At 41.7% G+C, this 20,369-nt stretch overlaps 1 protein-coding gene across 3 annotated transcripts in view; it reads left to right on the top strand.

Annotated features, from left to right (window-relative positions):
* The first annotated feature begins 6,685 nt into the window (after positions 1-6,685).
* The window catches only part of ADNP2 (ADNP homeobox 2), a 40,992-nt gene continuing 27,308 nt past the window's right edge, over positions 6,686-20,369 (top strand). The window contains exon 1 of one of the 3 annotated variants that reach the window (XM_089516871.1): positions 6,686-7,429. In XM_089516871.1, coding sequence (XP_089372997.1) covers positions 7,400-7,429 — 30 coding nt within the window. In that variant the 5' untranslated portion in view covers positions 6,686-7,399. Of the gene's footprint in view, positions 7,430-15,430; positions 15,476-15,845; positions 16,056-20,369 lie in introns of those variants that run through there. The other 2 variants (XM_089516872.1, XM_089516874.1) reach the window with 2 other exon arrangements.

Genomic DNA, 20,369 nt, shown 5'->3' with positions numbered 1-20,369 from the left:
AGCATCACTTGTCTTGCATGGGAGAATTAATGTAATAGTCCTGTTAGTTACTGCTATTCTTGGTGTCCCCTTTCTTGGGCTTTGTACATTTCCAATCTGTGGATCATTGTTTTGTTATCCATATTTGTAGACAGATTTTAGTTAAAACTAGATTCTGTCTCTGTAGCTTGAACCAAGCCAATTGTCATGCCATCTTTTTCTGGTGATTTATTCCTCCCAAGTGCTGTGAGTACAGCCCTCACTTCATTATCTAAAATTGTGAATTCATCTTCAATTTTTTTTTTCTTGAATGAACCTGTCATCCTTTTACCACTTTTACATAGTTATTCAGTGTATTGTTTCCATAGTCTTTTGTTGTTGTTGTTGTTGTTGTTGTTGTTGGTCATTTAATGTGTTCCCCTGCTGGTCATATAGCATCCCCATTCTTGATTTTTCTGTTTGATTTTTTGGATCTTGTGGAAGAAGACTGTTACTTTCGTTTTTTGTTGTCTCCTGTTTCTTTTCATTGATTATCTTAGTACTGTAGTTGTTGCCCCTCCGCACAAGTTTCTGAACAGCTGCATTCAGGGTTCTGACTGTTTCTGCCACCTTTTGCTTCTCACCTGTTGTTAACTGCTTGAAGAATTCATCATTCATCCATTGAGGCTTCTCTTGCTTTTTGCTGCAGATAGTGTCTTTTTGCATTCTTGCCTGACAGTATCCCTGGATTCAGTCCAGAGTTCTTCTGGTTCCCAGTCAATTAGGATTAGTAGTGCAAATCTTTTTTTCTTTTCTTTCTTTTTTACATTATCTTTAAATTCTGTAGGGATGTTCTTCAGGTATACTTTAGCCTGATGGATGATTTAGTGTTCTTTAGCTTTACTTTTTTAAATTGACAATTCACAGTACAGTTTGTTCCACAATCTGCTCCTGGGCTTGTTTTTTCAGAGAGAATGGAGTTTCTCCATCTTCTGTTTCAGATTATGTAGTCTATTTGTTTTTTATACTGACCATCATGTGATATCCATGTATACAGTGGTCTCTTTAACTGCCTGAAGAATGTGTTTGTGATGAACAAACTGTTGGCCTAACAAAACCTAGTCAGTTAGTCTCCTGCTTCATTTCTTGATCCTAGTCCATATTTTCCTACAATCTTTATTCTGCTCTATTTCCTCCTTCTGCATGCCAAACACTTATAAGAAGAAATCTTGTTTTACTGTGTCATAAATTTTCTCCTGGATCCCAGCATAGAATCTTTCAGTTTCTTCTGCCTTTGTAGTTATAGCATAAACCTGGATTATAGTTATACTGATAGGTTTTCCCTGGTGTTTTATTAATATCAATAGGTCATACAGTATTTTGCATTGTATTTGACTGCTGTTGCAACATCTCTCCTCACTGTTAATGCTCCCCCACTTCTTGTTAGATTTTCATTTCCTGAGTAAAACACTGTGTAATTATCTGACTCAAAATGTTCCATTCCTGTCCATTTTAGCTCATTCCCTCAGGTATTGAAATGATTATACATTCTAGTTTTTGTTTTACTGTGTCTAGCTTTTCCCGTCTCATGCATGTTAAATTCCATGTTCCTATGTATTTGGGCTTTTCACCTTTGTGCATGCTAACAGTTAAGCTTTCTTTCAGCTTGAGTCCAGTTGTGTCATTAGCCACAGCACTACTCATGGTTGTCCTCTTCTCTCCCCTCATAACTTGTTCTGACCTGGGTACTCATCTAGCACTAACTGGTTTGTTTTATTGGAGTTTTGTAATAAAAAACATTCAAAAGGGGTTTACTGTGCCTCCTGCGCAGCACAGTCAGCCCTTAGTATCCGTGGAATTGCCATCCACAGATTTGAGTATCCACAGACAGCAAGCCTGTGTTGTCCCCAATGGTGGTGCATTCATGAGGCTGTGCCGCCATTCAGGACAAAGGGTTGGGTTAGGTCTTTGTGTGTGGGGACCAACAGCAAGCTGACGGGATGGCAGTAGCAACTGCAAGGAGAGAGAGGCCTCTGTGCCCCACTCTGGGTGACAATGTGCCCTGCAAGCCACTTCCCTGCGAGGGAGTTGACCAGGAAGGCCCAGCTCCATCAGGGCTAGCCTGGAAGAAGAGACTCCTCCCTCCATAATTGTCATCTTCCGGCCTGTGAGGGAGTTGACCAGGCAGGCCCAGCTCCATCAGGGCTAGCCTAGAAGAAGAGATTCCTCCCTCCATAACTGTCATCTTCCGGCCTGCGAGGGGGTTGACCAGGCAGGCCCAGCTCCATCAGGGCTAGCCTGGAAGAAGAGACTCCTCCCTCCATAACTGTCATCTTCCGGCCTGCGAGGGGGTTGACCAGGCAGGCCCAGCTCCATCAGGGCTAGCCTGGAAGAAGAGACTCCTCCCTCCATAACTGTCATCTTCCAGCCTGCGAGGGAGTAGACCAGGCAGGCCCAGCTCCATCAGGGCTAGCCTGGAAGAAGAGACTCCTCCCTCCATAACTGTCATCTTCCGGCCTGCGAGGGAGTTGACTAGGCAGGCCCAGCTCCATCAGGGCTAGCCTGGAAGAAGAGACTCTTCCCTCCATAACTGTCATCTTCCGGCCTGCGAGGGAGTAGACCAGGCAGGCCCAGCTCCATCAGGGCTAGCCTGGAAGAAGAGATTCCTCCCTCCATAACTGTCATCGTCTGGCCTGCGAGGGAGTTGACCAGGCAGGCCCAGCTCCATCAGGGCTAGCCTGGAAGAAGAGACTCCTCCCTCCATAACTGTCATCTTCCGGCCTGCGAGGGAGTAGACCAGGCAGGCCCAGCTCCATCAGGGCTAGCCTGAATAAGAAGAGCCCTCCCTCCAGTCCATCTGCCTCAGTCCAGGCCTCAGAGGGAGAGATGAATGCTGGACCTGATCCCCAACTCCCCTCACCATTCCCTTCTCCTTTTGTGTCGTGTCTTTTTAGATTGTAAGCCTGAGGGCAGGGAACCGTCTATTAGCCCCTCTGTTGTAAGCCGCCCAGATTCGCAGTGATTGGGTGGCATATAAATAAATCCTATTATTATTATTATTATTATTATTATTATTTATTCCCTGCTCCTCCTTGCTTTGTGGCGGTGGCAGCGACCTCTTGGATCCCCTTCTAGGCAGAGTGCTCTTTGGAAAGAAGAAGGAAGGATGGCAGTCCTACCCGCTGCCCTTGCCACTGCCACCTCCTTGGTGACCCCTCTCCTCCACCTCCTGCTAGTTTCTTCTGCCAAAGCTGGCCTCCTTGCTTTCTGGCCAAAGGTGCCACTCCCTTCAGGAGACTGGCAGGAGGTGTGGAGTAGGGGGTTGTAATTGTAATATACCTGTCATGTTTAACAAGAAGAGCTGAGCATCAAATGGGAGTTATTTCTGTTTCATGGATATTTTCCCAGTATTTTTGGTTCTTGTGACACTTCCACACACAAAAAAATTAAAAATGATTTTTTTTAAATGTGAAGGTTTAATTAAAAAAAAAAAAACCAACAAAAAAAACAACAACTGGGGCCTCTGCTTACTCCTCCCACTGAGCTTGTATTTTAATGAGACACGGGTGAATGCCACAGCCTGTTTCTGCCCAAAGGTATGTGGAGCAGTGGTGTCACCTCTTAGGGTGTGGTGTGCACCCCCCACAGTACCAAGTGACACCACTGGTCCTGATCATGTTTACAATAAAGCTGAGAGGGGTTGTTTGCCCACTAGTTGTGGTGGTGCTCCTACAAACACCCTTCACAGGTAAGATGCAGGCAGTGGGGTCACGTACCTTGCCATCAACTAGAGCAATTACTTTTTTTGACTATCACTCCCAGATGTTGAGAGCTTTGTTAAAAAAAATAACTCCCAGGCTCTGCCACTGACATGATAACCCAGGACCAGCCAGTGGGTCTGCTGCCAGGGAAGTGGGCAGCTTGTCCACTGCTTTATAGTTCCTCCCACAGCAGCTCGGGGTTGTATGGGTGCTCTCCTGGCAGGGTGACCAGATGTCCTCCTTTTCCAGGACATGTCCCACATTTCAACCTTCTGTCTAGGAGGAATTTCAAAATGGCCTCCATTCTGAGCATGACTAGGAAGCATCAATTTGTATTTATATTAGTGTTTGCTTTTATTTGACATTGCAATGCCCTACATTTTTCCTGAATGTCCTACATATTGTGGTGTCTTGTCCTCCTTTGCGGTTATGATGCCTAGTCACTCTGTCTCCTGGTGCTCAACTTCTTCTGTTGGGAATGGGATCTAGCACCTGATATACTCCACAGTAGTTGCAGAAGAAGTAGCTTAGCTATAAGGGAGAGTGGATGTGCTGCCCCATTGAAACTGATTCCTTGCATCCTTGCCGCCATGTTAGCTTTCCTCTCTGCTAGCGACACATTCAACCACTATGTGAAGGGCTCTACTTGTGTAGTTATGTCTAAAAGCACCTCTGCGCAAGGGGTACATTGAATGGCCCTGAAACCCACTTGCATGGAAGTGCTCTAAATGTGGGAGGCAGCTATATGCACATGTTGAGTGCAGGGACAACCAAGGTAGAAGGGAAACACTGCAATATGTAATCCCACTACATCATCATCATCATCATCATCATCATCATCATCATGCTTTATTTATATAGCGTTGTAGATTTGCACAGCGCTGTACATACAAACAATAAAATAGATAAGAGTAAACCTGTCCACACCTTCAATGTGTCCTCTTCTGTGGTAGTAATCCCTAAGCAGCTCCAGTTTTTAAAAGGCAAAATTTTGGATGCTGTTTCTCAGTGCCTACAGCCCTATATGTTAGCTGGCTATTAACCTGTCAGCTGAAATATACTTCATGAGGCAAAGTACTCAAAGAGCTGCATCTTATCCACTTGTTTCTTGAATCATCATCATCATCATCATCTCTTAACAAGCAACTTCTCCCAAGTTCAAGGAGAGGCCCCAGTATTTGTTTTTAAAATTAAAACTTCAAATTTCAAAAAATTTATTTAAAAAAAATTTTTTTTACCTTTAATAATATTTTCACTTTTAAGCATGTGAAACTATGTATATGTAAATAAATTGAGGCAGTGCATATTATTATTATTATTATTTCATTATTATATACACCTTATATACACAACATGCTTGAACCTGGGAGAAGCTGCTTGTTAAGAGATGTTGAATAATGTAAATTGTAAGCCTGAGGGCAGGGAACTGTCAAATAAACAATCTGTAAACCACTTGAGAGCTTTTGTGGCTGAAGAATGGGATTTGAATGCTTTAAATATTCTTATTCTTTAGAGTATTTATGCCCCACTCTTCAGCCACAAAGGCTCTCAGAGTACTGTAGTTTACAGATTGTTAATTTGACAGTTCCCTGCCCTCAGGCTTACAATTTACATTATTCAACATCTCTTTAACAAGCAATTTCTCCCCGGTTCAAGCATGTTGGCTCCTCATGAGGTGCATATAAGTGATAACATAAACATATGTGGCATGTTATTACCCTTTTTTTGACCATTCAGTATACCAGTAGTTTGAATCTTGGAGACCCTGATCCCCCCCCTCCTCCCAAACATTTACACATGGATTGATTTAAATATTTAAATATTAAATATTTAATTTACTTAAATAAATCTGTTCTAATATGAACAATGTTATTTCTGTATAAAATGTTAAAACATGAATACACATGAATGTGCAAATGAAAATGCGCACACTAAATAAGCAAAATAGTTTTATTCATATACTATGGGCCAAAACACACTGCAGAAGTTATCCAATCTAAGACTGCTTTTCTGGCTCAGTGCCAGGGAATTCTGGGAACTGTAGTTTTGTGAGAAGCCTTCTCCATCAGAGAGCTTTGATGCCACAACAAACTACAGTTCCCAGAATTCCCTAGCACAGAGCCAGGGCAGTTAAAGCGGTCTCAAACTGGGTTATTTCTACAGTGTGCTTCAACCCATAGTGTATGAAGGCTGACTTTACAGTTTCGTGTGTGTGTGTGTGTGTGTGTTGTGTGCCTTCAAGTTGTTTCTGACTTATGGTGAACCTAAGGTAAACCTATCATGGGGTTTTCTTGGCAAGATTCGTTCAGAGGTTTTTTGCCATGGCTTTCCTCTGAGGCTGAGAGGATGTGACTTCCCCAAAGTCATCCGGAACATCCAAAATTGATGCAGGGATTATCATGTCCAAACAAACTGCCAGGAAGTAAAAGGGCATGCTCTAGTCTCTTAAGGTTAAGAATGGTGTGGTTCGTGGCAGTTAACTGCCATGCAGAGCTTGGAAGTTTTATGCCCTGGCTGCATTCTAGACCTTTTGCAACGCTATAGCTGAAGATGAACGGAGGTTGAACTCAGCCGTTAAAGCAGCCACATCATTTATAGATAATGGCCTTTCTCACCTTGTGACCTCTTTTAATTCTGTTCATGATTTCATGTTACCGTTTTCTCGAAACTGGACTGATCGGTGGCTGAAATTTCTTAACACAATTCGAGAGACATATGATGGAGTTGCTGCATGAGGTTATTTAGAGAGAAAACTGATAAAAACAACAACAAAATCTCAGCAGGGAAAGAAAGAAGAAAAGAGTGGTTGGGATGGAAGGACATAGTTGTGTTTGGAATTAAGAAATCTAAAAATATGTCTAACAGAAGCTGGAAGATGTCTGTAATACATAGACATATAAATACTTCTGACTTGTCATGTACAAGAAATGGAGGGGTGAACTTTTATCCTCACAACAACAAGGTAGGTTAGACTGAGAGCTAATAACTTACCCAAGCCCACTTAATCAGCTTGATAGTTAAGTGTAAATTTTAAGCCAGGCTTCACATCCATCTTTGTACTTTTGTTTTTTTACATAGATCTCTGCTAATATCCCTGGTAGCAAGATATTAAAAATTATCCATTTACTGCTTGTGTTTTGAATCAATTCAAAACTAAAAAGTACTGATCTCAAGACCCAAAAGTACTGTGAATTGAAAGCTTGTTTAAGATTACTGGAGAAAAAAAGGGAAACTAACCTAATTCCTAGAAGAGTATCCAGAAGTGAAGAGGGGGAACTAACCATGAAAAGACCTTCATGAACTATGAAACAAACGAATAAACATTACTACAGATGATAAAAACAGATGAATAAGTATTGACTGAAAAGGAAATGAAAAGCATCAGGACTGAACATCTTCCTATACATATACAGAAGGAGCTTTATTTTTGTTTTGCCACAAGGAATCAAAGGGTTATTCAACAAATATGGGAGGCAACAGATGAAACATTTTTATTTTCTTCAGGGGAAATTGGGGGGGAAAACTTGCTTTCGTCACAGTGGAAAAAAATAGTCAAGAGTTATATTTTTTAACCAACCTTAAAATTCAGAAAGAAGGTATTGCTTTGTATGCTTTTCAGCTGAGAAATGAATTATGCAGGAAAACCCTTTTGGATATAATCACATCAGCTTTGGGACAGGATGGACCTATATAACAAGCCTTTTAAGATGGTAAGTGCCTTTTTTCATAACTCCTTGCACCACAGGATAATCGTTGACTTTTAAAAACTGAGACTGGCCATACGCTTGGCCTTTTTTGTTGATAAATGTCAAGTAAGAACAAAAAAGCAATTTGCCAAGAGTAAAAAAAAAGGCTTGTAGTTTTAACATGTCCAAGAAATGTCTGTTGTCATTATCCACTGTCTTTAAAACAGTATTATATTTGGGCCCATACAGACAGGCCAAAATAAAGCTGCTTCAGGTCACTTTGTAGGTATGCTCTTTAAATGACACATGCATCTTAAGAGGCTAGAAGCTGCGCCAAAGCTATGTTCCAGTCCTTAGGACTGGATCATGGCCTTGGCACAGCTTCTGATCTCTTAGGATGCATGCATCACTTAAACGGCATACCTTCAAAGTGACCCTAAGCAACTTTATTTCGTCCTGTCTGTACCGGCTCATTTGTTTGTCACTTTTTGATCATTTCTCACACCCATCTCCATCTGATGTACATTGCAAGCCCTTTGTAACTACAGCATCTTGCATGCCTGATGCTAAATAGATGTTAAATAATATTGGGGGTAAATCTAGATTTATGCATGTGTAACTGGGCTGGTGGAAGCAGTCTCTCTTGCCTCACCCCCACCCCATTTCAGTCTCTCCAGCACCCTGAAAAGGTTTAACAGTGCTATAGAGTTCATGTGTGTATTAAGGTGTGCATATGTGGGTCCTGTTGTTGAAAAGGAAGCCTCCATCTGGAAGCCAAATGTTTCCATCCATGGCAGGCAGATCCTGGATCCCATAACCTTAAACTGTTCAACTTCACAGAAACAGTCTTGATTATTCCTTGGCCATCCCACTTTTCGACATGTTTTTAAAATGTCCCTGTTTCTCCCTCCTCCCCCTGCTGCCCCCTGTGTCCTCAGCTTACTTCACTTGCTGCAAACTGAGTCCAAAAATAGTTTCAACTCTGCAGTGGGAAGAGGAGAGGAAGGAGCAGAATTGTGCCCTTCCATGTATTGGTAAAAGCAAACTATTGCAGCCTCTCCCAGCTTTGCATTAATATCTTTTGCCATGTTGACCACGTTCTGATATTGCTTGGCCACACATATCCCAGTTTGCAGCATCTGTGACATGTTGGTAGTTATGGGATCCAACCATTTTGATTTCAAGTCAAGCCATATGCACACAACTAAATTAAATTAAAATAATAAAAAACATTCTGGTATAATGGGGTACTAGCCAATAGTGTCTGTGTGCAAGCAGGATGGACAACAGTGATGGGATGCCTCTTGCAGTCTGGCAAATCTGCTCAGGAGGGGAAGTTATGGGAACACTTTAGAAAAGGTGGTGGGGAACTATGGATGAAGGATGATATGTGACTCATAAGGGCTTTAGGTGGGCAGCTCTCAGACACTTGGCAGGTCTGCTGAACCCACAAAAAACTGGAGGTGCAAAATCAAATAGCCAAAAATACATTATTGGAAGCCTTAAGGAGTGGTGAAAGGTAAGGAACCCTCATTCCCACCCATTCAACCTGTGAAAACCAGATGCAAATAGATAAAGTTAGGTGGTATCCAGACTGGCGCCGGCCTGGATATGTGCTAGGGTTGCCACGAGGCGTCCTTTCCAGACGCTCCACAACCCTAGCACGTAACCTTGGCGTTGTAATGGTGGCGCCCTGTCTACATGGGCGCCACCATTACGACGTCACAGCCGCGCCACCTCCAAACAGAGTGGCACTGGCCATGCGTGCCATTGTAGGGCACTTGTGGCACCCTTTCAGTGGCACTGGAAGGAGCTCCAAAACGGAGCTCCTTCTGCTGCTTGTATCGCTGGTGCAGCCTTTACACGGCTGTGCCAGCAATACAAAAGAGCCCTTTCTCTCTTTCCCCACCGCTGTCAGGGTGTCCTTGGGGCATGAAGCCCCAAAGACACCCCTTTCCAGGCCACGGGGAAGCAGCTTTTTGTCATTTCCCAGAGGCCTGGAAAAGTGGCGTATTGAGGCCTCTGGTGCTGCCGCTGTGGCAGCTCAGGCCCCGATCCGTCAGGGAAAGGGGCAGGTGCAGGCCACCCCAAAGGGGCGGTCTGTATCCCGCTATAGTTTATTATAATGCATACTATATGGGGCTGCCCTAGAAAAGTGTTTGGAAGCTACAGCTAGTGCAAAATGTGCTAGACTGACGTTGAGTATGCATTTGGGAAACCAAATAACATTGGTAGCTAGTCCAGTTCTTGTAAGATCTTGTAAGATCAGTGTTATAAAGGACTCCCAAGTCTTAAAAGGATGAAATGGATGAGTTACTGGCAACAAAAGTATGACTATATGCTAAAATATGAATGTCAGACAGAACACTTCCAGCAATAAAGGAAGGAAGGAAAGGAAAAGAAAAGGGAGAGAAGAACAAAACCAAAATGCAACAGTTCAATGACAAGTGCAAAAAGATAAAGAGAATTACTACAATAATAAATGCAGAGAAATAGAAGTCAGCAACAATAACAACAACAATAACAAAAGAATAAGAAGAGACCTTTTCCACAAGATCTGGGAAATCAAATAGAAATTTAAACCAAGAGAAGGGAGGCTCTATGATCAACATAATACAGTGGAGCCTTGCCTTATGCGGGGATCCATTACGGACCCCCTGCGTAAGGCAAATACTGTGTAAGCTTCTGCTTGTGGCGGTGCAGCGCACATGTGCCACGGGTGCATCACCATTCAATAAACAGCAGTGTGGCTTCCGTGTAAACTGGAGCAACTGATTGGCTTCCATATAGTTGCCTATACACAAGAAGAACTATTATCATCAGATAAATAATGTGAATTCTTTAAAGCAGAAGGCATAATTACAGCCATCAAGGTCATGTCTGAACTTGTCTAAGGAGATAGGAATACTTCAACTGACTATCTTAAAGGTAAACTTGTGTGTTCATTGTCTGGGTGGTGATATGGCAATTAGGCAGGAATCTGCGTGATTCATAATAAAAGGAAACAATTTCTTTCAATCTAATCCAAAAGTAAGGAACCTCTTTCCACATGAAGGACAAGCTCAGTTCTTGAGAAGTTCTTCGAGGACACAACAGAGTGGGAGTAAAAATACCAGCTAATTTGTTGTTCTTGCTGTTTTTAACTGCCCTCAAGTCAACTTCAGCTCATGGAGACTCTGTAAATGAGACATCTCTAAGACACTCTATTCCCAACCACTCTGCTCAGGTCCTGCAGGCTCAGGGCTGTGGCCTCCTTGATTGAGTCTATCCATCTAGTATGTGGTCTTCCTCTCTTTTTGCTGCCCTTCACCCATCCTAGCATTATTTTCTAGTGAGTTGTGTCTTCTCATGATGTGGCCAAAGTTTGATATCCTCAATTTGGACATCATGGCTTCCAGGGAGAGCTCAGGCTTGATCCATTACTTTGTCTTTTTGGCTGTCCACAATATCCTCAGCATTATTCTGCAGCGCCACATTTCAAATGAGTTTATTTTCTTTCTGTCATCTTTCTTCACTGCCCAGCTCTTGCATCCATACCTGGTGATGGGAAATCCTATTGCTTGGATGATCCTAACCTTAGTGTTCAGTCTTAAATCTTTACAGTTAAGAATCTTGTCTAGTTCTTTCATAGCTTCCCTCTCCAATACCAGTCTTCTTCTAATTTACTGACTGCAATCTCCATTCTGATCAATCATTGATCAAAATATGGGAAATCTTTAACAATTTAAATTTCCTCATAATCTAGGTTCAATTTATGTAAATCCTCCATGGTCATTATTTTTATTTTCTTTTTTTAAAATAATATATTTTAATTATATATTAACACACACATATTTGTAAAAGCATAAGCCACTACAACCCCCAACCCCTAACATTTCCTATATACATATCCCCCTCTCCAAAAAAACCCACACAGAACAAAACAGTAAATAAATAAAAAAATAACAAATGTTAACTTCCCATTTGCCAAGACAAACAGCGTATCCCTTAATTCCCCCTCATTCCCTTCGTATATAAACTTCCTGTATTCAGTTTGCTCTTAATTTTAATGTCTTATAACTAAAACAGGAAGAAGAAGAAGAAGAAACACCACCGTTTCCTTATAATATTATTTCCTTCCTAACCTAAATAAAACCAATCACACTTCAAAGCCTCTCTGAGCTGCAAATAAGATATAAACAGGTTCCATTCTTGCAAGAATTGGTCTCTGGGTTTAGCTTTCATTAGTTGTGTTAATTTAGCCATCTCCGCAATCTCTACTAATTTACGTATCCACTCAGCTTCAGTTGGAATCCTTGGGAGCTTCCAATATTTAGCATAAGTCATTCTTGCCGCTCTCATCATGCGCTGAGCCAGTCTGCCCATCTCTTTTTCTATGGTCTGTCAAAGCCAAAAAATCCCAGCAAGAGTGCTTTTCTGTGTTCTTGATTTTACCAACAGCCAAAACATCTTAGCTTTAGGACAATGCCACCACATGTGAAAGAAGACCCCACCTCTTTGTCATATTTCCAGCATTTGTTGCCGGCTTCTTTATACATTTTTGATATTCTGTCTGGTGACATGTGCCATTGGTACATCATTTTATAGACATTTTCTCTTTAAAATATTAAATTTAGGATGTCCTTAGTTCACATCATCTCCCAGTTCCATAAATGAATGTTATGCCCCACATTTCTAGATCAATCATGGATTCCTTCATTTGCTCATCATCTGTATTATATCCTAGCAATAGTTTATAAATTTCCATAATCAGATGTTTATCTTCCTTCTCCAAATAACTTTTAAATTAATTCTTTGTTGGCTCAAAATTCTAAATTGTCCTATCTAACCTAAATCTTTTCACTATTTGCAGATAGGAAAACCATTGTACAGCAAGACCTTCTTTTTCCAATTGCTTTCTCTCTTTTAACTCTCTTTTAACATTTTCTTTACTCAGTAAGTCCTTATATGTTGGCCATGTGGCTGCAACTCCTTGGTCTCTTACGGAAAAGGCTTCCAAAGGTGATATCCACAAAGGGATTTTAGACCGTAATGTTGGTGTATAATTAACTCATACTTTTAGCAAAGCTTTTCTGACCACATGACTGTTTAAAGATGATTGGGCTTTGAGCTTATTATACCACTGGAAGGCATGCCAGCCAAACTGCAGGTCAAACCCTCTAGAGATAGAAGCTTCATATTATTTAATAGCATCCATTTCTTCATCCACACCAGACATGACACATCAAAATTAAGTATGAAAAAGGTAGTCCAAATCCTCCTCATTCTCTTGCATCAGTCAATCACTTAAACCTTATTCTTGTTTCTTTGCCTCTCCATATAAAAATAGAAGTCCTTTCTACATTATTTAAATGGTTTATATGATGTTATAACTGGAATCATTTGGTATAAAAACATAATATTGGGCTGGATATTCATTTTTACAGTTGAAATTCTACCTAACATATAGACGAGTTCATTGATTTTTATTTCTCAAGGTCTTTTTGAATTTTTTTCCAGTCCTTGACATAATTATTTTCATACAGTTGGTTGTTATTTGACGTAATCTTAATACCCAGGTATTTCACTTTCACTACCACCTCTCTTTATTATTCTTATTATTTAATGTTCAACCGTAGGCTTACCTTACCACTTTCTTCTTTTACTTTCCAGAGCAGTTCTTCCAAGTTTTTGTTGTTTTCTGCTAGTATTATGGTGTCATCTGCACATAATCTCTGCTAGTATTATGGTGTCATCTGCACATAATCTCTGCTAGTATTATGGTGTCATCTGCATATAATCTCTGCTAGTATTATGGTGTCATCTGCATATAATCTCTGCTAGTATTATGGTGTCATCTGCATATAATCTCTGCTAGTATTATGGTGTCATCTGCATATAATCTCTGCTAGTATTATGGTGTCATCTGCATATAATCTCTGCTAGTATTATGGTGTCATCTGCATATAATCTCTGCTAGTATTATGGTGTCATCTGCACATAATCTCTGCTAGTATTATGGTGTCATCTGCATATAATCTCTGCTAGTATTATGGTGTCATCTGCATATAATCTCTGCTAGTATTATGGTGTCATCTGCATATAATCTCTGCTAGTATTATGGTGTCATCTGCATATAATCTCTGCTAGTATTATGGTGTCATCTGCATATAATCTCTGCTAGTATTATGGTGTCATCTGCATATAATCTCTGCTAGTATTATGGTGTCATCTGCATATAATCTCTGCTAGTATTATGGTGTCATCTGCATATCTTGGATTTTAAAGTAATTTTTAATTTTTTAAAAGTAATAACTCATTGTTTAAAATATATTAATTTTAGAATTGAAAAGAAAATGGAGTAACACTTGAAAACTTAAACTACCGTACGATTCTAAAATGCCTTTAAAAAATAACTTGAAAATGTTACACATTACATCCTCCAGCTAAAAAAAAATTACCATCATTCTCTCTACTTGTTGTATTACCCTGAAATGCCCATGCGTCACTCGTTTTGGCCCCATGCATCATTTGAACAGGTCAGTGTGGGTACGGGTCAAGAACATTTGTCTTCCTCCGTAGAGACGCCACAAATGTTAGTTTTAGCTGCTTACTTCCCAACTTTGAATCTTTGACATCAAATGCAGTGTAGAGGTGGAGGAAGACCAACAGGGTCAGACTCTTCCTCTTTCTCTGCGAGCGAAGACCATTGACCAAGATGGCCTCATGTCAAACCTTTTGTGATGTCCTTGCTTCTTGTTCCTCGAGTATTTGATCAGGGCTCTGTCCAGTCTTCTGAATCAACCGCAGCTATTTTTCTCCAATCCTCTCCTCAGTCCCCAACAACAACCTGATCTGAATTTTACCTTCAAAGGAGGGGACTGAATGGCCTGATTTTACATTACAGTTGGCCCTTAGCTAATGTGGGGGATCTGCTCCGGATCCATTGCCCCGTGTAAGGCAAAAAAGGCGTATGCTCCAGTCCCATTGAATAGAATGGTGCTCGTGCTTGTGGTGTGGAAGAGCGCACGCACCCATGGGCACGCGCACCATTCATTCTTTTGCTGTGTGGTTTCGGAGCACTGTACTTCAGTAAAAAGTGCAAATGGAAGACAACCTGGGAAATAACCCAACGTATTGCTCCTAACCAAACAATTCATGGCTCCATGTCTCAAATGACATATGGGATACTGTCGCCAACAATTCATGTAGTGATCTTGATGGGTTCTCAGTGGCTTATTTCTTGCTATTGTGGCAGTGGATTACTGTGCATGGAAAGACAATGTTGATACAATATGGCAGTCAGTTGCGATGTAGCGATTTAAGCATTTGACTAGGACCAAGGGTCGCATACTTACTCAGCTATGGACACCAATCTTGGCCAAGTCGCATTCTCTCAGCTTTAGAGGAATGGAATAGCAGTGGATTGTGACAGTGGTGGTTTTAAGCATCTGACTAGGACTCCAACTTGGTTTGGCACCGCTCTGGCTCAAGGCTATGGAATTCTGGGAGTTGGAGTTTGTTGTGGGGCCCAGACTGGGCCCCACAACAAACTCCAACTCCCAGAATTCCATAGCCTTGAGCCAGAGCGGTGCCAAACTGGGTTATTTCTCCAGTGTGGATGCAGCCTAGGTAGTATTCTCCTCTATCCATGTTTATGAGATTGGTTCTGTTTCCCTCGCCACCATTTTAACTCATGACCTTCTGGAGATGATCCAGGTGGAAGCAATGGCCAACACAGAGAAGGACCCCTCTGGCTTTGGCTCTGAAGGTGCAGACAGTGTGACCAAGGCTATATGGGCTTTTCAGATGGCCTCTCCTTCCAATGGGAAAGGCAGCAGCATCTTGACATGGCTGCTTCCCATTGGCTCTTGGGTTGTGTGAAGGGAGGGGGGCCTTTGGGAAGGAAGAGGCATGATGGAGATGCAAATGAGCCACTGCTCTGCTGCATGGCCCACGTGGTGGTATCACGTGAGGTGATGTCACCAAGCCCCGCCCACCCCCTCCTCTGGTGACGTCACAACCCAAAACCACAGCGTGGTTCAGTGGAGGCTTCCCACTTTGAGGAGGTGTCAAAGCAAGAGGTAACAGGTGAGTCAGTGAGTGAGTGAGGCAGGTAGGGCAGGGAGAGGGAGAAGTCTCCAAAGTGTTCCCAAGGAGGTCTACTCTTGAGAGCAGGAGTTCAGGGTTGATGGAGGGAGCCAATGGGAACAAGGGAGCAAGGCCCTCCTGATTGGCCCACTGTGCCTGGTATGCAAATGAGGCGGGGACGTCACTTCCTGGGACAAATCGAGCGCCATTTTCTCTTTCTGGCTCTGGCAAGAGCGGAGGTGGCTGCTGCGGTTGCCTGAGGTGGTGCAAGGGATGGTCGGAGGGGCCTGAGCAGGCGGGGATGCTCCCTCCGTCCCGCGGGGCTCGGGGCTCCAGAGGCTGAGAGCCGGGGCCAGCAGCAGCAGCAGCAGCAGCAGCAGCAGCAGCAGGAGGAGGAGCCCGCCGGGGAGGGCCGCGGAGGGGGACTTTGAGGGAGACAGAGACACAGAGAGAGAGCCCACCCAGCAGCAGCAGCAGCAGCAGCAGCAGCAGCAGCGAGAGCGGAGAGGCGGCAGCCAGCCTCAGGGAGGCGCCAGAGAGCAAGGAGCGGGAGCGCGAGCGACCCCTGCAGGACGGGCAGGTGAGTGCGGCGCTAGGGCAGGGGGCTCTTCCCGCGCGCGCTTCCTGCAGCCAGGACGCCTCGCAACCGAGGGAGAGGGAGCGGGAGCGGGAGCAGGAGCAGGAGGAGGCGGCGCTGCCTTCGCCCAGGAGGACGGCGGGAGCCCGGCGGGCAAGGCGGCCCTCGACGCCCAGGAGCACCGGGCACCGCGAAAAGGGAGAGAGGGAGGGCGCTTAAGGACAGATGAGGGACCTCATATGCTAATATATACCCAGAATATATTCATATACATAGAAATATATATATATATATATATATATATATATATAAACTTATGTGTGCTAGATATGTGACTTATATACTATCTACCCAGTATACATATATACCTATAACATATGCCCTATATATATATATATCTTATATACCTAATGTATATATTTATCTTATATTCCATATATATATATATATATATATATATAGACACACACACATCTATCTTACATGCCATATATGTGTGTGTATGTGTATATATATATATATACATATAAAAACTTACGTAACCAGTATATATATAAATATACATATACGTGTTATATGTCCTATCTATCTATCTATCTATCTATCTAATATAACACACACACGTATATATTTATATCTTATATACCATATATATATATATATATATATATATATATATAATTTATTTTCCTTAAATCCTAATGTGAATGTAAACTCTTGCATCCTTAAGCCAAAAAGGGCGGGCGTTTTGGGGTTCCTTCTGGTGAGGAGGCTGGGAATAAGGAGCAGGTGCTGGGAAGAGAGGAAGAGGAGGAGGAGGAGGAGGGCTGGCCCCTTGCTCCTCTCCTCCTCCTCTCTTCCCTTCCCCTTTTGGCGGGAGCCAAGGGCTCTGAGGGGAGTGAATAAGAACAAGCTTAATTTCGTGGTGTGACCAAAGGCGCTTGGAAGGAGGGCAGAGCCGCATCTCTTGACCGCGAGAAGGGAGAGAGCCTTAAATTGTGGAAGATGCTGGGGTTGGAGATAAGGGCAGGAGGGAAAGGCGTCTCCTGGGTCGGAGAGGCTTCTCTCTTGAGATGCTTCCCTGGCGCCCAGGTTCAAAGCCTCTTCATCCCCTTAAACTAAGTGACATGATTGTTAGGCAGTTACATTATTAAAGGCGCCCAGAAGCTAAGCAGGGCCAGCCTCGGTTTTGTTCTGGGATGGGAGGCTGCCAAATACTGTCAAGGCTATATTTCCGGGGCAGAACTGGAAAATAGCCACCTCTAAATATTCCTTGCCTAGGAGAAGGTTATCCTAAGTGAGAGTCAACTTGGGGGAGCATCATAACACCACCAACAACTATTATTATTATTATTGTTGTTGTTGTGTTTAATTATTTTGTAGCATGTACGCCAGAGGCAGGCAGGCTTTATTTTTTATTTTATTCTATTCTGTATCTTAATAGTACGCTCATCCCTCCATGTTTGTGGCTTTGATTATTCACAGATTTGATTAATAAGTTCTCTCTAGGAATATCTAGATCCTCCAGTGCAGCTCTATGGTCAACTTTAACTAAAAGTTGCACTGAAAAGACCTAGAGAGAATACTCTACCAAGCATTTATAGCTCCTCCAGTGCAGTCCTATGGTCAGCGTCTGTTGGACATTGACCACAGAGTTGCCCTGGAGGACCTAGAGATTCCTAGAGAGGTGTCCTCTCAGGGGAAAACAGTCTTTTTGTTATTTGCGGTTTTTCCATATTCACGGCAGTCTTGGTCCCCTAACTGTAGCGAATATGGAGGAACAAGCGTCTTTTTATTAGTTTCTTATTTAAATACATCTAAGACATTAACAACCATATACAGTATACACTTACACAAAAAATAACAACGCCTTACAAACATACATGGCTTATTGACTAAATACACACAAATTCCTCACTAATCCTCTGTCGGTAAGATTTGTCAGTATATAAGATCTATTAACTAATAATCTTTGGATCCCATCTTTCTTTCTCTACCCGTTCATTTCACTCATCTTTCACCTTCGTCTGCTTTCCTAAAGCAATCCTACTTTATCTCTCCTTTCTATTTTCTCTTCCCTTCTATTCTTCTCTCCTTTTTTCTTGATCCTTCTTCCTGCACTTGCTGTTACCTCTGTCCACTTACTTCATCCTCTACTTACTGTATTCTCCCCTACTACTAACTTGATCCAACAATAATTTATCTTTATTTTATTCTGTTTTTAACTGATTGTACATACAGCACTGTGTAAATTTACAGCATTTTATAACTAACACTTAAATAGTAACAACAACAAATTTTTACATTATATTTCCTTTGAGATTAAAAGAGATGCTGGATCTTGCATCTACATTGGGTTTACTTTCATTCTTTATTTTTAAATTCTAAGATACATAATGGTTGATTTTTCTTTTGGAAGACCTTATAAAAGCCAAACTCAAGTAGGATTCTCCTCTAGCTATGTTATGAAATTGCCATAAATTGATAGGCAACCTGAGGACACACAAAGCAAATTCAGGTCCTGGCCGTTAATGCTCACTCATACAAGCCACTTTAACTCTTTTTGTGGCAGGTTTTATTTGCATCTTTCTGCAGATCTACATCTACGCATCCATGAATGGAAAAACCTTGTGGAGATTGGTATCCCTGCACAGTTTAATTTAATCCAAACTAGTGAAATCCAGAACCTTAAGTTTTCCGCAGATGAGCATATGGCTGCTACAGATTATGACATTTTAGACTTGAGCGAACTCTCCTTCAAGGCAAATAAATGTTGGTAGTGTATGTTTTCCTGTGGGATGGTTGTAAAACGTGTGTTGATGTGTGGCCTATACAAATGCCCTAAACCCCTTCACAAAACACAGACTGTGTCATCGGCGTAGACAGAGACTTCGGTATATTTTTATTAAGAATTTCTAAATACGATAAGAACTGTAAATAACACAAAACAACTAAAAACTACAAATACTTGTATATAGAGGACAGAATAAAAAAAGAAAAGTGGGAAGAAACGAATAAGAAAAGGAAAGAAGAAAATCCCGCTACAAAACGGGGAAAAATGACAGCAAGAAACTTTGGCTTGTTTTTCAGTGGTTATTAGTCTAAATATATAAATTCTAACTTCTCCAACTAAGGAATTACTTCATTTACTTCTATTAAACCTACTACTAATACTAGTTATCAAAATCCACAGTTTTCATATTCCCTTTTTTTTCTGCAAAAAACCAATTGGGTTTCCAATTCTGCAAAAGAATCTCTTTCACGATTTTTCACTATCAGATAACTTGTCCATTTCAGTTAAGTTCAATTTTAAGGTCTTTGTTTGTTGGTATTGTTGCATTCTTCCATCCTTTTGTGTACAACAATCATCTGTCATTCCCAAAAGGGGGAAAATCAGGCTTTGACTGAACATTAACCATCACAACTTTCTGTATTAAATTATGTAGTTGAACCCAAACCTTTTTAGCCTTTTCACAAGTCCTCCATATATGAAAAAATGTTTCTACTTGCTGTTTCAACATAGATTTGAAATTTCTTTATGGATCTTTACATCATTTTATTAAAAAAAATCTCTTTCTGATCAACTTACAAAGTAAATTTCAACTCTTTTGACCACATTTTACCAATCAAATGTTCATCATCATCAAATTCAGTTTTGTTTTGTTCAAAGCCAAATATCTTTTTATCTGCCTTAAATCTTTATAAGTCAGTAGAAAAACCATTGAAAGCTACAACCCTCTGAAAATAATTTCACATTCAATTTAATTCTGTGTTTTTCTTAGATAAAATACCAACAAATCTTGGTAAATTGGCTGTCTTTCTTTTGCTATTGTTTCCTTTTTGTAAACGGCTTCTTGTGTTGAGACCCAGAGAGGTTTCTTTGATCACTGCCTAGATTTGTAGTTGTTCCATATTTTTCAGACATACCTAACAAAATGATTCACATTAGCTTTTGCTTTTTCATACCATAAATATCCATAGGCCCAGTACATACTGGCCCCAAAGGATGCCCTCGTCATGTGCAAGGAGCGCCCCGTCCACACGCCCCATCGCCCCTTGCATGTGATGAGGGCGTCCTTGCTGTGTGGTGTTGAATAGATGACATCACTGCTGCACGGCATCCAAATGGAGCTGCGCAGCAGTGACGTGCTCACACCGCCTCAAGCTATTTGTGGTGGCACAAAAAGATGCTGCTTTTTAGCAGTCCTTTTTTTCCCCTGCATAGCAGCACCGCACAATATGGTTGCTATGAAGCTGCTATGCAGCAACGAGAGGCGGCTCCCGGCTGCCTCTTTCTGGCCCTCTGTACCACGCCAT

Source organism: Sceloporus occidentalis, unplaced genomic scaffold, assembly GCF_023333645.1.
Source record: "Sceloporus occidentalis isolate IW3139 unplaced genomic scaffold, rSceOcc1.0.p SCAF_3, whole genome shotgun sequence".
Lineage (NCBI taxonomy): Eukaryota > Metazoa > Chordata > Lepidosauria > Squamata > Phrynosomatidae > Sceloporus > Sceloporus occidentalis.
The sequence above is the reverse complement of the archived record's forward strand: the minus strand, read 5'-3'. Positions and strand labels throughout refer to the sequence as shown.